We start from the raw sequence: 14,885 nt of genomic DNA on the forward strand, positions 1-14,885 counted from the left end.
AGCACTGTCCAAAGGTTCTCTTCCTGTCACGTGGCACACAGCAGAAAATGCTCCAAATTCTTCAGTGGGTTTAGATAACAAATGGTAAATGGCCTGTATTTGTATAGCGCTTTACTAGTCCCTAAGGACCCCAAAGCGCTTTACACAACCAGTCATCCACCCATTCACACACTGGTGATGGCAAGCTACATCGTAGCCACAGCCACCCTGGGGCGCACTGACAGAGGCGAGGCTGCCGGACACTGGCGCCACCGGGCCCTCTGACCACCACCAGTAGGCAACAGGTGAAGTGTCTTGCCCAAGGACACAACGACCAAGACTGTCCAAGCTGGGGCTCGAACCGGCAGCCTTCCGATTACAAGGCGAACTCCCAACTCTTGAGCCACGATCGCCCCAGATAACAATATGGCACCAGCATAGACAGGAGGCTAGAAATAAGACATCCAATTGACTTGGAGTAAATTCCCCATACCAATACCTGACTGTTAGGATGGCCTATAGGAGCTGGGTTCAAAGAGGAGGATTGAGGCAGAGATGAAGTGCAGACAAACCTGTTGGTGTTTATTCACCAACATTAAAATTCCAAAAAAAAGAGTGTAGGCCAGGGGTGGGACATGGTTCCTGTAACAGCCTCTGATGTTAACTAGCAGCCTTTTATAGACTGCGGCTAATTGGTCCTCAAGTCATACAATGATCTGGGGTTCCATCCATCCATTCTCTTCCACTTATCATTTTTCAGGGTTGCAGGTGGACTGGAGTCTATCCCAGCTGTCTTAGGCCGAGAGGCAAGGTATACCCTGGACAGGTCACCAGTATGTCGCAGGACTAACACACAGACACAGACAACAGTTACTCTCACAGTCACGCCTATGGGTAATTTAGAGTTACCAGTTAACCTAACTGCGCTAACTGCATGTCTTTGGACTGTGTGAGGAAGCCTGAGTACCTGGAAAGAACCCATCCAAACACGGGGAAAACATGCAAACACCACACCGAAAGACCCCGGCCAGGTGGTGGAATTGAACTCAGGAGCTTCTTGCTGTGAGGCAACAGTGCTAACTGTCTTACGTAATAACCTTTATTGATATCAAATCAATATTGTAGACATAATTAACATAATTGCAATTAGTAAATAAAATATTTCCCACTTGGCCTAACGACTACAATCTACAATAAACTAATATAGCTATGGGTAGCACCAGGAACCTTTAAAACGGCACTCGAGATGCCTGAGGACTCTTGTGGCTGGCACACCATCAAAAGAAAACAAAGGTAAGACAATCTCATCCAAAATGTAAGTGTTAAAGTACTGGTTTCCACCAGCTTAACCAAACATTCTATACTAATTGAAATCTCTTTTCCTAGGCAGACATTAAACGGTACCAGCTGGAAGACTGCCCACAAGGAAAACCAATAAAAACAAACTTTTGTATGAGTGCCCTTTCCTGTAATATAAATATTAAAATTACTCATGTTTATACAGTTAAGTAATGAAGATGACCTTCATTACACTGACCTATTCTCACATGACCTTGTATGAAGAGCGTGGCAGAACAGGGTAAAGGTTAATCGAGTGGGAGGACATTTCCAACCAAAATGAGGTTTAAAGAGCTATATATAGAATCGGATATAAAAGCCCTCCCATGGAGGAGAAGGCTGGAATCCAAAATCAGGGAAGCCCAGAAGGTCACTTGCCTACCAGAGAGTGTCATGAGAGACTGGTTCTGGATGAATAAGAGGTACAAAAATGTGTCCATAACTGAGGCTGTAGAAACTGCCAAAACAAAGGTTCACAGCTGAAGAATTGGACAAAATCCCTGAATTAAAAGAAAACCATGAGTAAAGGGAAATAAGATGTTTCCAAAAAGCAGCAATATTAGCAGTACATAGTAGAGTAAAGGAGAGCCAACAGACAGGAAGTGATAGGCTGCGTGAGAGTATTAACAGAAAGGGTGACTGAGACAGCCAGGTATTGGGAAAGAAGCCAGGCAACTCTGTGTGTGTGCGCTCCATCACTTAAGACGAGGCCGACTCTACACCGAAGGTCTGCGCTGCTCCCCCCTCCCTTTTGTTCCTGTCTGATATCAGGGGTTGGTGAATGGAAGCCATCTGGATGTGATGCAGCAACACACACACACACACACACACACACACACACACACACACAGTCGAGTCAACTGTACTTTATTTATAACAGGAAATACTTTCTAGCTGTACATCTGGCGATTGTTTCACCATCCCCCTCCCTTTTTTTCTCCACTACATCTGTTGCAATTTCACTTTCCCCATTTTATCCAATCTCTGATTTTACTGCTTCGCTCTCTGCCCTGAGAAGAAAAACACTGAGGCAGAAAGAAAATGAGGACACACAACAACTTCATTACAGCTCAATACAAAGAACTAAAAAACAAGAACAACTTGTTATTGATGTGGGCTGCCAGACTATGGGAGACTTTGCTCTCTAAGGCTGGGAGCATTTTGTCCCCATTTTCAAACACTGTTACTCTCTTGCATAAACTCCAACTCTGTGACAGTTACTCCAAATTTCATGACGGATCAGGGCTCTAGAGTGCGACCAATTTGGTCGCAAATGCGACCAAATTTTTCAGTGGTGCGACTAAAAATAAATATTTGGTTGCACAGGTGCGACCAACTGTTCCGGTAACAAAAAAAAAATCTCTGTAACTCTCCGTGTGGTCAACAACAGACACACATTATGCCCCTATCGTGGACTAAACCAATCAGAGATAGTCAGGGGCGGGACCTCTCTGATTGGCCGTGGTCCAGTTGAAAGTGCAGGTGGAAGAGAGAGGTGAGTAGCTTGAATAAAGCGATATCAATTCATTAACGGATTCCACACAAAGACCTAAACACGGAGCGGACCCAACACATCAGAATCAGCTTCGTCTTTCTCGGCTTTCTCACCCGACGGCCTGAACACGGACACGCTGTCGGAGCTTAGCGATTCTTCGGGTCCGCGCTGTGTTTACGTCTTTTTGCGCTGATTCTGAGCTGCAGGTTTTGCCTCTCTCCAACCAAAATTCACCGAGCCTGCAGCAAAAGAAGCAGCAAACTGCGCTTCACATTTGATCAATGTCGTCATGAATTCCCTCTGACTTTTGCTGTTTTGCTTCCACCACGATAAAAATCACACTTCCTGCACAGCTCTCTCTCTCTCTGTACTTCAGGAACAGTTTCCCGTCTCAAATCTGTTTTCTGCATTATTCATTCGCTTATTACCCACCAGTCTACCGTTGTTTACAGCGCTTTTTCTTTTTTCACTTAAATGACCTCGGACAAGAAAGCCTAATTTCTGCTGTTCAATACTGAAGAAATTTAAATTTCTTAAAATTATGCAAAATTGCAGAATATTTTTAAGGTTATCTGCTATAAAAAGCCAGACCAGGAAAATCTCCTTCATGTTTTCCTGTGTTTTATTCTCAGTTACTTTCACACAAAGGCATCTGCTGTGATTTTCACAATTCTGATGAAGTCTCATGTGTATCAGTACTGATAAATGATCAGAATTATAATATTTCTGACTGTCTGAGGCTAAATTGAATCAAATCAGGACTTTGAGAACCGGAATTGAATGGATTATAGAAATCAGTGATGATACTCAGCCCTAGTGAGCAGCCTAGGCCTGAGAGAAGTGGATGTAGCTGTGGGTAATAAGAAAAGATGAAAAGAACTATTGATAACTTTTTTGTTAAGTTAAGGCCTGATCTGTCTGAAATTCATAGCCAGTGCTCTGACACGGTGCCATCAATATTTGAATGCTGAAAAAGCACAGTGTATCCAGAAAACACATTATATGCTGCAATAAATGCACTGCCCAAGTGTCCCCTCTCCCCACGGCCTTTCAGCAGCAGACAGCAGCAAACAGGTCGTCAGAGGAGGCCAAGATGATGATTAAGTTTTTAACATTTTCTACAATATTGACAAAGCACTTTAAGCACAAGTTTGTTAGTTAATAATTTAGAAATTAATATTGTCTGTATGGACTTCCCCCCCCCCAAAGAAAGTGCATATGTAAAACTGCGGTGTTAAGCGATGCGGTTGAAAAATTTGAGTGCGCCTAACTTTTGTGCCGGTACGCCTAAATTTTTAAAGTTAGGCGTACCGGTGCGCCCATGTCAAAAAGTTAGTCTAGAGCCCTGCGGATATGGGACATTGACTTTCAGTTATTAAATTTTTAATAATGACAATAAGACAAACAAACAACAAACCATAACCTAACATGAAAAGAATAAAGTCAAAATAAGCACTCTCACACTAGGAAAATGAGATAAACAAATAAAAGAAAGGCAAACAAAATAGTTGTGCAAGAGAAAATCATGTTGGAACACTGTGCATGCCCACACTGACTTCAAAGGCCCTTTAGAACTGTCATGCCACAACAAAATTAGGACATCTGTGTTGAATCTGGCAAAGAGCGAGTAATGCATCATACAGATCAGATGTGATCTTGGCCATTTCACCATAGACCTCAAACTTGCAGACAGTGAATACCAATTTCTGTTCCAAACTTTAAATGCAGGTTTTGTGTAAAGGGGGTCATAACACAAGTGATGCAAATTACCAAGAGTCCCGTTTCCAAGCCTGAAGGCAGTGCATCACGTGAGAAGGGACACAATGCCTTTTTTCCTCTAGCACCTAATCGTTTCGCCACAACTCTGTTTCGGTTGTTTTTCATTACAATTCAATACCATCTCAACATGGGTGGGCAAGGTGGCCTCAAAGTCCAGTGATGTCATTTGCTTTTGACACAAATAACACAACAATAGTCTAACTCCCTCTTGGACTGTCATCAGGCACAAAAAAGTCTGCACCTCATTGTTAGAACATGGTGTTGGTTTTGTGTGTCGCCTTTTCCAGGATTCAAAAATGGTTGACTTGATTCTCGTGAAAGAGTTGCTTTCATAATTTATCCAGTGATATCACATTTGTGGCTCGGCTGAGCTCACTTGGAACCCCGGCCAAACTGGTACTAAAAAAATAAAATAAAAATGTACATCTACCTATTGGAAAACAGAAAAACCAAGTTGAGCCTAGTAGGTGTTAGTGGAGAAAGGCACATATTGGATATTAACAGGGTTGTGCATCATGAAAACACCACTGCTTGTTTCTACAGTAGTAACAGACCGTTGACCTCTGACATCAACAAGGCAACCAGAAGAACTATTTCTAGAACTTTGGGATACAATAGGCTCGCTCATGCTCGGCTCATTTAATTTTGCAATCCGGAACGGGTCTTTCCATAGAGACCAGAAAACAGCACTTATTACCCTTCTCTTAAAAAAGGGAAAGGACCCTCTTGAGTGCTCTAGTTTCAGACCGATATCTCTGCTCACAACTGATCTTAAAGTATTTGCAAAAGCTCTCGCATTGCGCCTGGAAAGAGTTATCCATGTTTTGGTCAATGCAGACCAGACAGGATTTATCCGAGGGCGGCTTGCATCTGATAACATAAGACGGCTGTTGCACATCATAGATGCCGCTAACAGCTATCAAAATCCATGTGCAGTATTTTCACTTGATGCAGAAAAAGCCTTTGATAGGCTAGAGTGGGACTATATGTGGATGGTATTAAAACACTTTGGGTTTAAGCAGAAATTTGTTGCTATGATTCAAACACTATATCACTCACCTCTTGCTAGTGTCTTAACAGGGGACCTGGTCTCTCCCCCTTTCACGCTGCAGCGTGGAACGAGGCAGGGTTGCCCTCTCTCTCCTCTCCTGTTCTGCCTCTCTCTAGAGCCCTTAGCACAAGCCATTAGACAGTCCACGATTTCTCCCATAAGAATTGGTGGTCATAATCATATCATATCTCTATATGCGGATGATATTATTCTGTTTTTGGACAACTATGAGACGTCCATCCATCCATTGATTAAAAACTTTGACCATTTCAGCTCTCTATCTGGCTACAAAATAAACTGGTCGAAATCTGCTTTGATGCCTTTGAACGATAAAGCTACGAAAGTTTCCTTACCCAGTTGTGTTCAGATCAAAAGCACTTTTACTTATCTGGGCATTTCAATTCATAATAGTATTCCAAAGATAATCAAGGAGAATTTTACTACTATGCTAAATAAGATCAAATCCGACTTTCAAAGATGGGACAATTTAAAAACTTCGCTTCAGGGTAGAATCAACACAGTAAAGATGAACATACTGCCACGGCTTAATTTCCTTTTTTTTATGTTGCCACTTTCTCCTCCTCTAACTTATTTTAAAGACATACACTCTGCGGTGTCTAAATTTATTTGGAATGGCAAAAGGCCTAGGATACGTTTGTCAACATTGCAGCGGCCCAAATTGTTTGGTGGCCTGGCAGTACCAAACTTTGAGTTTTATTACTGGTCATTCCAAATCAGGGCGCTTAGTACGTGGGTCAACCCAGAGACTACTACTGCATGGAAAATGATCGAATCCGCCAAGGCAGCACCGCATAGACTACAAGATCTTCTGTTTGCTAATGTTCCCGCCAATACGCTCTACAACAACAACGAATTTGGACCTATTATTGCCAACTCTATACAGGTATGGAGGAAGATAGAAAGGTGGCTGGGTGCTCCAGTTAAATTTTGTAAAAGCTCACCACTCTGGCATAATTTAAAATTACTATGTGGCAGCCGACCATTTGTTCAACCCTCTTGGTTCTCACTCGGGATAAACCTTTTTGATGATCTATTCAACGCCCAAGGCCTTTGCTCATTTCAGGACTTAAGGACACGTTTTTCTCTTCCTGCATCTTCTTACTTTGTATATCTGCAGCTCAGATCAGCTTTAAAAGCATACGGTGTCCCCTGGGACTCTCCTCTTCCCTCTCATCCCATGTTGGACTGGATCCTGCCTAAATCTGGCAGACCCTCTGTTTCCAAAATCTACAACAAATTAGCTGAACATGGTATGAAGTCCCTGCCCATTGAATCTATTTGGGTCAGGGAACTGGGAGAACTACAGGTTAATATAGACTGGGATACAGTGTGGTCTAATCTGAGTTTGACTTCTAAGAACCTGGCGCATCAATTAATTCATTTCAAAACCATACACAGAACATACATTACGCCCTATAGGAGGTTCCAGATGAAACTACAGGCTACATATTACTGTCACATCTGCAATGATTCATCACCTGGCACGTTTTTGCACATGTTTTGGGACTGTCCTGTGGTATCCGATTTTTGGGTCTTTGTGAACTCTGTGTTATCTGAGGTACTGGAAGTTTTTTATGTTCCCAATCCTGGTCTTTGTCTCCTTAATGATACCTCTGAAATCTCCTTAAAACAAATGCAATGCAAAATGTTGTTCGCTGGATTTACATCCGCAAAGAAGACTATTACAAAGCAATGGTTCTGTCCTGACATTTGTATGGAATCATTCTGGAGACGATGTCTTATCCGTGTTATTGGTTTTGAACATACCACAGCAAAATTAAATAAAGCTCGACCCACGACTGTTGACGCTTGGAAAATCTTCTCATCCAGAGTTATCTCCTGGAAGAGGCAATAATTGGTTTTAACTTTGTGTTTTTGTGTCTTTTCTTTGCTGTCCCTATGCCTTGTTTGCTAATGTTTGCTTTGCTACTGCAGTTTACAGTTGTGCTGTATATGTCTGTACCCCCCCAAACCCCGTTTTAAATCAATAAAATGTTGATCACAAAAAAACAAGGCAACCAGAGAACTGCCACTCATTGGACAGTTTCTTGTTTTCAGATCATTCTCTGTAAACCCTAGAGAGTTTCTGAAATACTTAGACCAGCCTGGCTGCCAAGAGCAACCACATCACTTAAAAGCCCATCTTCCTTGTTCTGATGCCCAGTTTGAATTTCAGCAGTTCAGCTATGCCTGCATGCAACAAGGCGCTTTATATTGTACGGTAAAAATGCTACAATAATACAGAGAAACCCCATTAATCAGACAACCCTCTAGGCGCAAGTCCTTTGTGATAGTGGGAAGAAAAAAAAAACTCCCTTTTAGCAGGAAGAAACCTCTGGCAGAACCAGGCTCAGGGAGGGGCAGCCATGTGCCATGCCCGGTTGTGAGTGAGGGGAGTGAGAGGAGTGAGACGTGACAAAAGGCTGCCATGTGATTGGCCATATGAGCTGTACAGGTGTACCTAACACCGGTACAAAATATACACAAAGTGCTACAGCACTTCTAAGCGAAGTGGAAGCGTTAATAAACGGTTAATATGTGATGTGATTATGAATTTTCTTCGTGAACAATCTTAAGGATCAAGATTCGTGCAGTCTTTCAGATATCATGTACCCTGGCACTACCAAGATAAATCAAAGGAAGGAGAATGAACTTACACATCAAACTCGTTCTCCTTGAGGATCTCCTCGACTCTCTTCATGAAGATTTTCTCACTCTCTGATGAGGTGACAAACCCACGATCTGGAACACATCAGACAAGCAATTTCAACACTGCACTTTCTGGCGCTTAGAAACATTCTTCAGACATAGAATTCTTCGCTACAATTAAAACATTGTGGTCAGTAATAGCTGTTAAGCATGCTGCTGTTTGGCTGGGTAATTTTACTGTCAGTCTGTAATAAACTGTGACCTTAATTCTGCATACCATAGTCTTTTGTCTTTGCACATTGTAAATTGTTTTGTAGGAGCTATAATTCATGGACATTATCTCAGTTCTTCTCTCTTCACTTTTCAAGCTTGGGAACCCCGTGTGCTTATGTGCTTGGGTGTAGGCCTGAGAAACTTTTTGTCACAGTGCAGCCATGCTCTGATTATTTGGCAGCCTATTTCCATGACAGCTGTGTGTGTGTGTGTGTGTGTGTGTGTGTGTGTGTGTGTGTGTGTGTGTGTGTGTGTGTGTGTGTGTGTGTGTGTGTGTGTGTGTTTCGGGGAGAATCAGACTTTGGCAAGATTCAAAGGGTTTGCAGTTTAAAGACAGTGCTTTCCCACCGATCATATGGACAGCTCTTTGAATTATAACTCTGACTTGTGGAGGTAATGGAAAATTCTAACAAAACTAAGACAGATGCCACAGTTGGACAAAGAGAAGCATAACATGATAGAAGAACACAGTGAGCCACAGTCTACACTGCCTCCAGACATTCTCAAAACTCTTTCACAGTAACCAGAAACACTGGCGCCACTGAAATGAGACTCCCCGCACATTAGAACCGAAGAATTTTGCATCCAAATCAACGTTTCAAAACATCTCCTCTCCTCTGAATTGAGAAATTCAAAAGTTAATTTACAATTTGTCATGTTGGTCAAACCATTCCTGAGCAGTATGAACAAAGCACATTTTCCTGCTGAAACCTCTGCATCAATTAGATTAGCGTCGGTGAAATGATGTAGGTGGCCTGTAACTATGTTTAGTAAGTATTACGCTGCAGAGCATCATACTGGCCTTCTTTAAAAGCGAATCATGCAGGCCAGCTCTTCTTTCCAGATAAATGAGACGTGCGCCCGGCCTTTGGCATAACGTCGAAGAAAATGTGATTCACCAGACCAGGCTGCATTCTCCTGCTGCTTCGTGGGTCACTTCTGACGCTCGCTTTGCAGCTGCTGAGGGCAGTAGCCAGCATGGGTACTGTGTCACATGGCCAAAGTCTGTGGCTATGCAGCTCCATAAACATTAAGCTGTGATACGCTGTGTTCTTACACTGTTCCAGCATAGGCACTGTTTACGCTTTCAGCACTAGCAATTCTGGGGGATGGAAGAATCGCCAAAAAAGGGCAATTCCTCAAGAAGTAGATCAGATGCTGGGTGCAGCATGGGTGATTTTCTTTTTAAAACTAATCCAACTGAATACTGATAAGGTGTGGCTGTTGTTATTGACAAGTGTGCCAACAGAAGTCTGTCTAGCCAAAAGCTCTCTGCCAATTCCATTTGCTGGACCTCTACATCACATTTGTTCTTTCGATGCCTGATAATGGAATCACCTGACAAACAACACAGCCTGCTTTGTTTCATGAAAATATGTTTTACTTTGCACTAATGAGCAGATTTGTGTCCCTGTGCATTGCACGCGTTCAGTTTATGAGCCTCGCTTGATAACCAAGCCTGCTAGCTCCAAAAACAGTCACTTCTGGCTCCAAACAACCAATGGGAATGACCCAAATGGTGAAACTGAAGAGTTAAGAAATGAATGGGTGACAGCATAGTGACTATGACCATCTTTTATATACAGTTAACCATACTCATACATTTTCCATTATTCCCAGATCGCAGAGAAATTAAACAGAAAACCATAGACTGACTTAGACAAAGCTAAGATTTTCCATGGTGAATGCCTGTACCTTGTGACTCGGGGGTTTCAATCTGGGAGGGCTGGTTCTTCTCTCTCCTCTGCTTCTCATCCTCCCAGATGGCCTGCAGGCCAGGATTCCTGCCAATTTGATCTGGAAAAAAATGGAGAATTAAGCACAAAAATACTCAAACTCTGTACCCTCAAACACGGTGTTTATATAAAGCTGTGCTTAACAACATCAACTCATAAAGTTGTTTTTAACTGCAAGAACTACTGCATAGTTTTTTGCACATGTTTCCACAGCAGGACTTCTGCTCTGTCTGTATAGCAGTCATTACACAGTCATGCAGCTCCAACACCGCAATTAAAGAAATAATGTGGAAAGAAGATGAGGTGCAGAGTCATTATTTCATCCAAAACCTGCAGCCTTAAAATAGGAAGCAGGAAGAACAAAAGCAGTGGGCATCTTTACACACACATATCACAATAACAGCTTTATCAACACACAGATAACTTGCACCTGACAATACACATCCTACACATCCCACAGACCAGTTATTATATACCAATATTATGTTAATAGGGTGAAGCAGTGATTCTCTGGATAATTTTTCCAGAGAATGGTTAACCTCACCTCCAAGCCCCACTCTCTCTTTAACCCTTACATCTAAACTTATCAGTTCTCATTCAGTCACATTGTTAGGACTTTCCACAGAACTTTCTGAAATCTTCTAGTCCTAATCTGCCTAATCTTTGCTGTTTTTAAGACACAAGCAAAGCTTAGAAGGAATCTTCTAGCTCCCAGGAAAATAAAGTTCCTGAGAAAAAGCCCTGGCTTTACAAACTGTAATAGTTCATAAGTGCAGAACACACGCACTTGTTGTCTATCACGGCCTCTCTTTTCACTTTAAGACAGATTCTTTGTGTGGTTTAAGCTTGTTAGGTCCCATCTGATTTCAATGATAAAACTCAAAGCATCTTTACAGCCCAGATGGAAGGACTGCTTTTAAGACAACACAACGTTCAGCAAAACTGGCACCGCTCAGATTGTAAGTGCAAGAATGACCTCTCTTTCTTTCTTTCACACGCTAAAACAACAGATCCAGATGTGTGCGATTAAAACAAATCTTTCAGGAACAAAAGCTGCATCTGCTCTGGCACTACATTACTTTGCCAGATGACAGCATCTGTCTTTATTGTCCCTGGTTCGTTTTAACCCTCTATCCCATCCTCTGTACGTCTAGCTGCTCCCCTGTGATTGGACGGATTAGGTCAGATCCACGATGTTTGTATTTGGGGCTGATAACAGATTCGATGTGTGGCAGCCGTCAGAGCAGTCCGTCACTCTTCTGTGCTTTAACTTGAATTTCACATTCCCCCACCCGTTGCTTTCTTAAGTTTGTGGCTACAATACTGAGTGAACTTACTTTCGATTTCGAGGCGGTTGAGAACATCCACAGCAACAGCATCAACCTCCAGCTCACAGGTGCTCTGCCTCTCCACCTCATCCAGGACTAAAGAGCTACAGTCAGTGAACATAAAAAAAAAAAAAAAAAAAAAAAGGGGGGGGGGGGAATAAATGAATAAAAACAAGCTACCATTTTGGTTTTCAATTATCTTTACGGAGAACTAATATCCACTGCAGCTCGGACATAAGCCAAAAACAGTGCATTCAGATTCTGCTTAGACTAAGATGTGGCGAGACTCGCCTGGGTATGGCGTTCTCCTCCCAGCGGACGAATGTGCCTCCTATGGTGCTGTCGTTGAGCTTGGACGTACAGGGAGCCTTCCAGGGGCTGATGCTCCTGAACGCCGATCCTTCTGGGTCTGCCTTTGCTTCATCTGTTAACCATATACAGAGATATACATAAGAGGCACATGAGAGGATCACAGTAACGGTATTTGGATAACCACAGGGTTTTCATTTCATGCAGATTGATTAACTGCTCAGTGCTGCCATTTCTTAGCAATTAAACTGCGATCCACACTGTTAGAGAATCTGAGGTATAATGAATCATGATTATCCTCCTTTCTTTAATGCAGCAAAGGTAAGCACAATAAAACATTGTTTTGTTACATGGAGAGTTCTTTTGGTACCTGTGACACTTTTTAATCTCAGTATTTAGGAGGCCAGAGTGTTCAAGTTGTTGAATGGACTTCAAAACACATTAAGGGTTTCATTTATCTTGAATTGGCCCATTTTACCAGCTCAGTCTATTATTATTCTGCTGCTTGATCCCAGATTAGGAACTTCCTTTCAAGTTGGACATTGAGGGGAGCAGAAAATGTAAACTGGTGTACCCATTATTGGAGCATTTTGGTTTCTTTGTTGTAAGGGGAACACTGGAGCCCTTTTCCATTGATTGCATCAGTGTAGAGGTGGATCAAACACGGGAACTGTGCTTTTGTTGGAGGACAGTCAGGCGTGAGGACTTCTATAAAAGAACTTTATTAAAAGAACAAGTGTGGAATTTCCTGTCTGGAGTCTTTAATGGCCTCACAAGTGAAGGTGGTCCTGCTGGGCGGGATGCTCTCTGGGAGTGTGGAGAGAGGTCTGATTGGGCACGACGACCAGAAGGCTGAGTTTAGGCCTAAACTCAGATCAAACAGAGTTGGCAATCAGGGGTTTTAGTGCCTACGAGGGGCGAGAGGAGTTGGGTAAGATTCACCAAAGATCTGAAGAGAAACCCCCAGCGTGACACTACCACTGTGAGGTCCAAGACACTGCTGAGCTTCAAGCCCACACACTACCACCTCTCTCCAGGGGTTACGTGAAGCAGATCAATACAGAGATATCAAGAGTTCAGCTCACTGTAGCACAAATCATAGATACATGTAGGTCCACAAGCTTTGGAGAATGACACATTTTTTTGGTTCTTCAGACTTTATTTGTTTATATACCGCTTTGTATTTGATGACTAGATATTATTCAGCTCCTGCTCTCTTCCACAGTGTCTCTTCTGTCCCGTCTCCCTCCTCTCACCCCGAACCTGTTGCAGCAGATGACCGCTGTTTTGCAAGCCTGGTCACACCACAGGTTTCTTTTTGTTAAAAGGGAATTTTTCCTTCCCTTGCTGCCAACACAAATACAGGGCTATAAAAATTAAGCTAATGAAATTTCTAAAGCTTGCAGTTCTTCTAATGACCACTAGAGACTGAGTCAATCCCCATAGACACCCATGTAAAGTTATCAAACTTTACAGCATTAAAAGCTTTTGAGAAGCCAGTATAATATTTTATAATCTGGGTGAAAGCTGTAGCTAGCAGCCCTCTGTGCTTCATTTTTAATATGTGAAATTCTATTTCATTAGTCAGTTAGCAATAATTAGCACGTATGTGTGTCTCTGTGATGCACCTGTACATTTTATGGATGTAGCTTGATAAGATAACTAGCAGTAGCTGAAGACGTAGGTCACCACCTTGTCATCCAAATAGTCACTTCTGGCTCCCAAAATATATAAATAAAAAGATTTATGTTAAAAAAACCAAAATCATGGTGGCAGTGAAAATTCTCACCCCGAGTTGTCCGATGCAGACTGCAGAACCCAACAGGAAACTGGTTCTTATGTTATCTAAATTAAACAGCCACATCAGTCAGCTGTGTACTTCTCTGCTAAGCGGATAATGGCAAAAGTAAACTACAAACTTGATGGTAGCCGGTGAAGAAAAAGGAGGAAATACTGTTTTTCACATTGGTCAAACGCCACTTCATGTGTAAGAAGACACAAAGAAAGACAGAAGCAATGAACATCATTCAAACCTGTTGTAATTCTACAGGGTAAATGGTTTATTTTTATAGAGCTGCTTGCAGTGTGGCTAATATTAGATAAAGACAGCATGAAAAGTGTCTCCCATGTTTTGCTTGTTCACAGACTGTCACATCCAACTTCTGCTATGTATTCACCTTATAAATCAAACAGGAGCCAAAACCTAGAGCAGCTGCAGCAGGTGTCTAATCTGTTACTCTGTAGATGTGACACGGCTCCACAGGCTACAGGGAGCTCAGACAAATAAAATGAAGAGTCTGAGACTGCGGGCTACTGATCCCCAGTATCTGCTTGCCATTCCTGTCCTCATACTTTTCCACTTGTTACTTTCATATGGAGGTATGCGTCCTCTGTATTTCACCTTTGGCCATTAACGAAAGGAACAAGACAGAAAGAAAGACAAAGAGGTCAGAAAAAGAAAGTTCAGAGAGAAAGAGAGAGAAAAGAGCAAAGACCACAAGACAAAACATGAAGGGAAACGTGAGGACAACATTAGGGATGAAAACAGAGAAAAAGACAACAGAGGCATCCTGAGGCTGAGGGGAGATCAAGACTAATTCAATATGACATAAGGCATGGCAACCCTTCCCTGGCCTGCTCTCATCCCTGCCGAGCAATGAGGGAACAATCAAGTAATGAGTTAAAAAAAAAAAAAAAAAAAAAAAAAGGCACTGCCAACTGATATAAAAAAAAAAAAAAAAAAAAAGAGCAGCCTGTCCTGCATCCTAAAGTACACAAGGGTAAGTGTCAGATTAAATCTATGGGTTTTTCCAAGTATGAGGAAAATGTTTATCGGTCAGTACTACAATCAGATGCTAAAATTAGATTTTGATGACAAGGCACGAAGAAAAAACTGACAGAAAACTCAAACAAAAAAAGAGAAGAAG

The 14,885-nt window shown here is 42.2% G+C and overlaps 1 protein-coding gene across 2 annotated transcripts in view; it reads right to left on the reverse strand.

Annotated features, from left to right (window-relative positions):
* The window catches only part of rev3l (REV3 like, DNA directed polymerase zeta catalytic subunit), a 95,274-nt gene that overhangs the window by 29,549 nt on the left and 50,840 nt on the right, over positions 1-14,885 (reverse strand). For both annotated transcript variants that reach the window (XM_085381619.1, XM_085381620.1), the window contains 4 exons: positions 11,941-12,073; positions 11,659-11,753; positions 10,281-10,382; positions 8,321-8,405 (listed from right to left, as the gene is read on the reverse strand). In XM_085381619.1, the coding sequence (XP_085237745.1) occupies positions 8,321-8,405; positions 10,281-10,382; positions 11,659-11,753; positions 11,941-12,073 (415 nt within the window). The remainder of the gene's footprint in view (positions 1-8,320; positions 8,406-10,280; positions 10,383-11,658; positions 11,754-11,940; positions 12,074-14,885) is intronic.

The sequence above is a fragment of the Rhamphochromis longiceps genome, linkage group LG15, assembly GCF_057381845.1.
Source record: "Rhamphochromis longiceps isolate RC_006_pf linkage group LG15, R_longiceps_female_GT1.1, whole genome shotgun sequence".
Lineage (NCBI taxonomy): Eukaryota > Metazoa > Chordata > Actinopteri > Cichliformes > Cichlidae > Rhamphochromis > Rhamphochromis longiceps.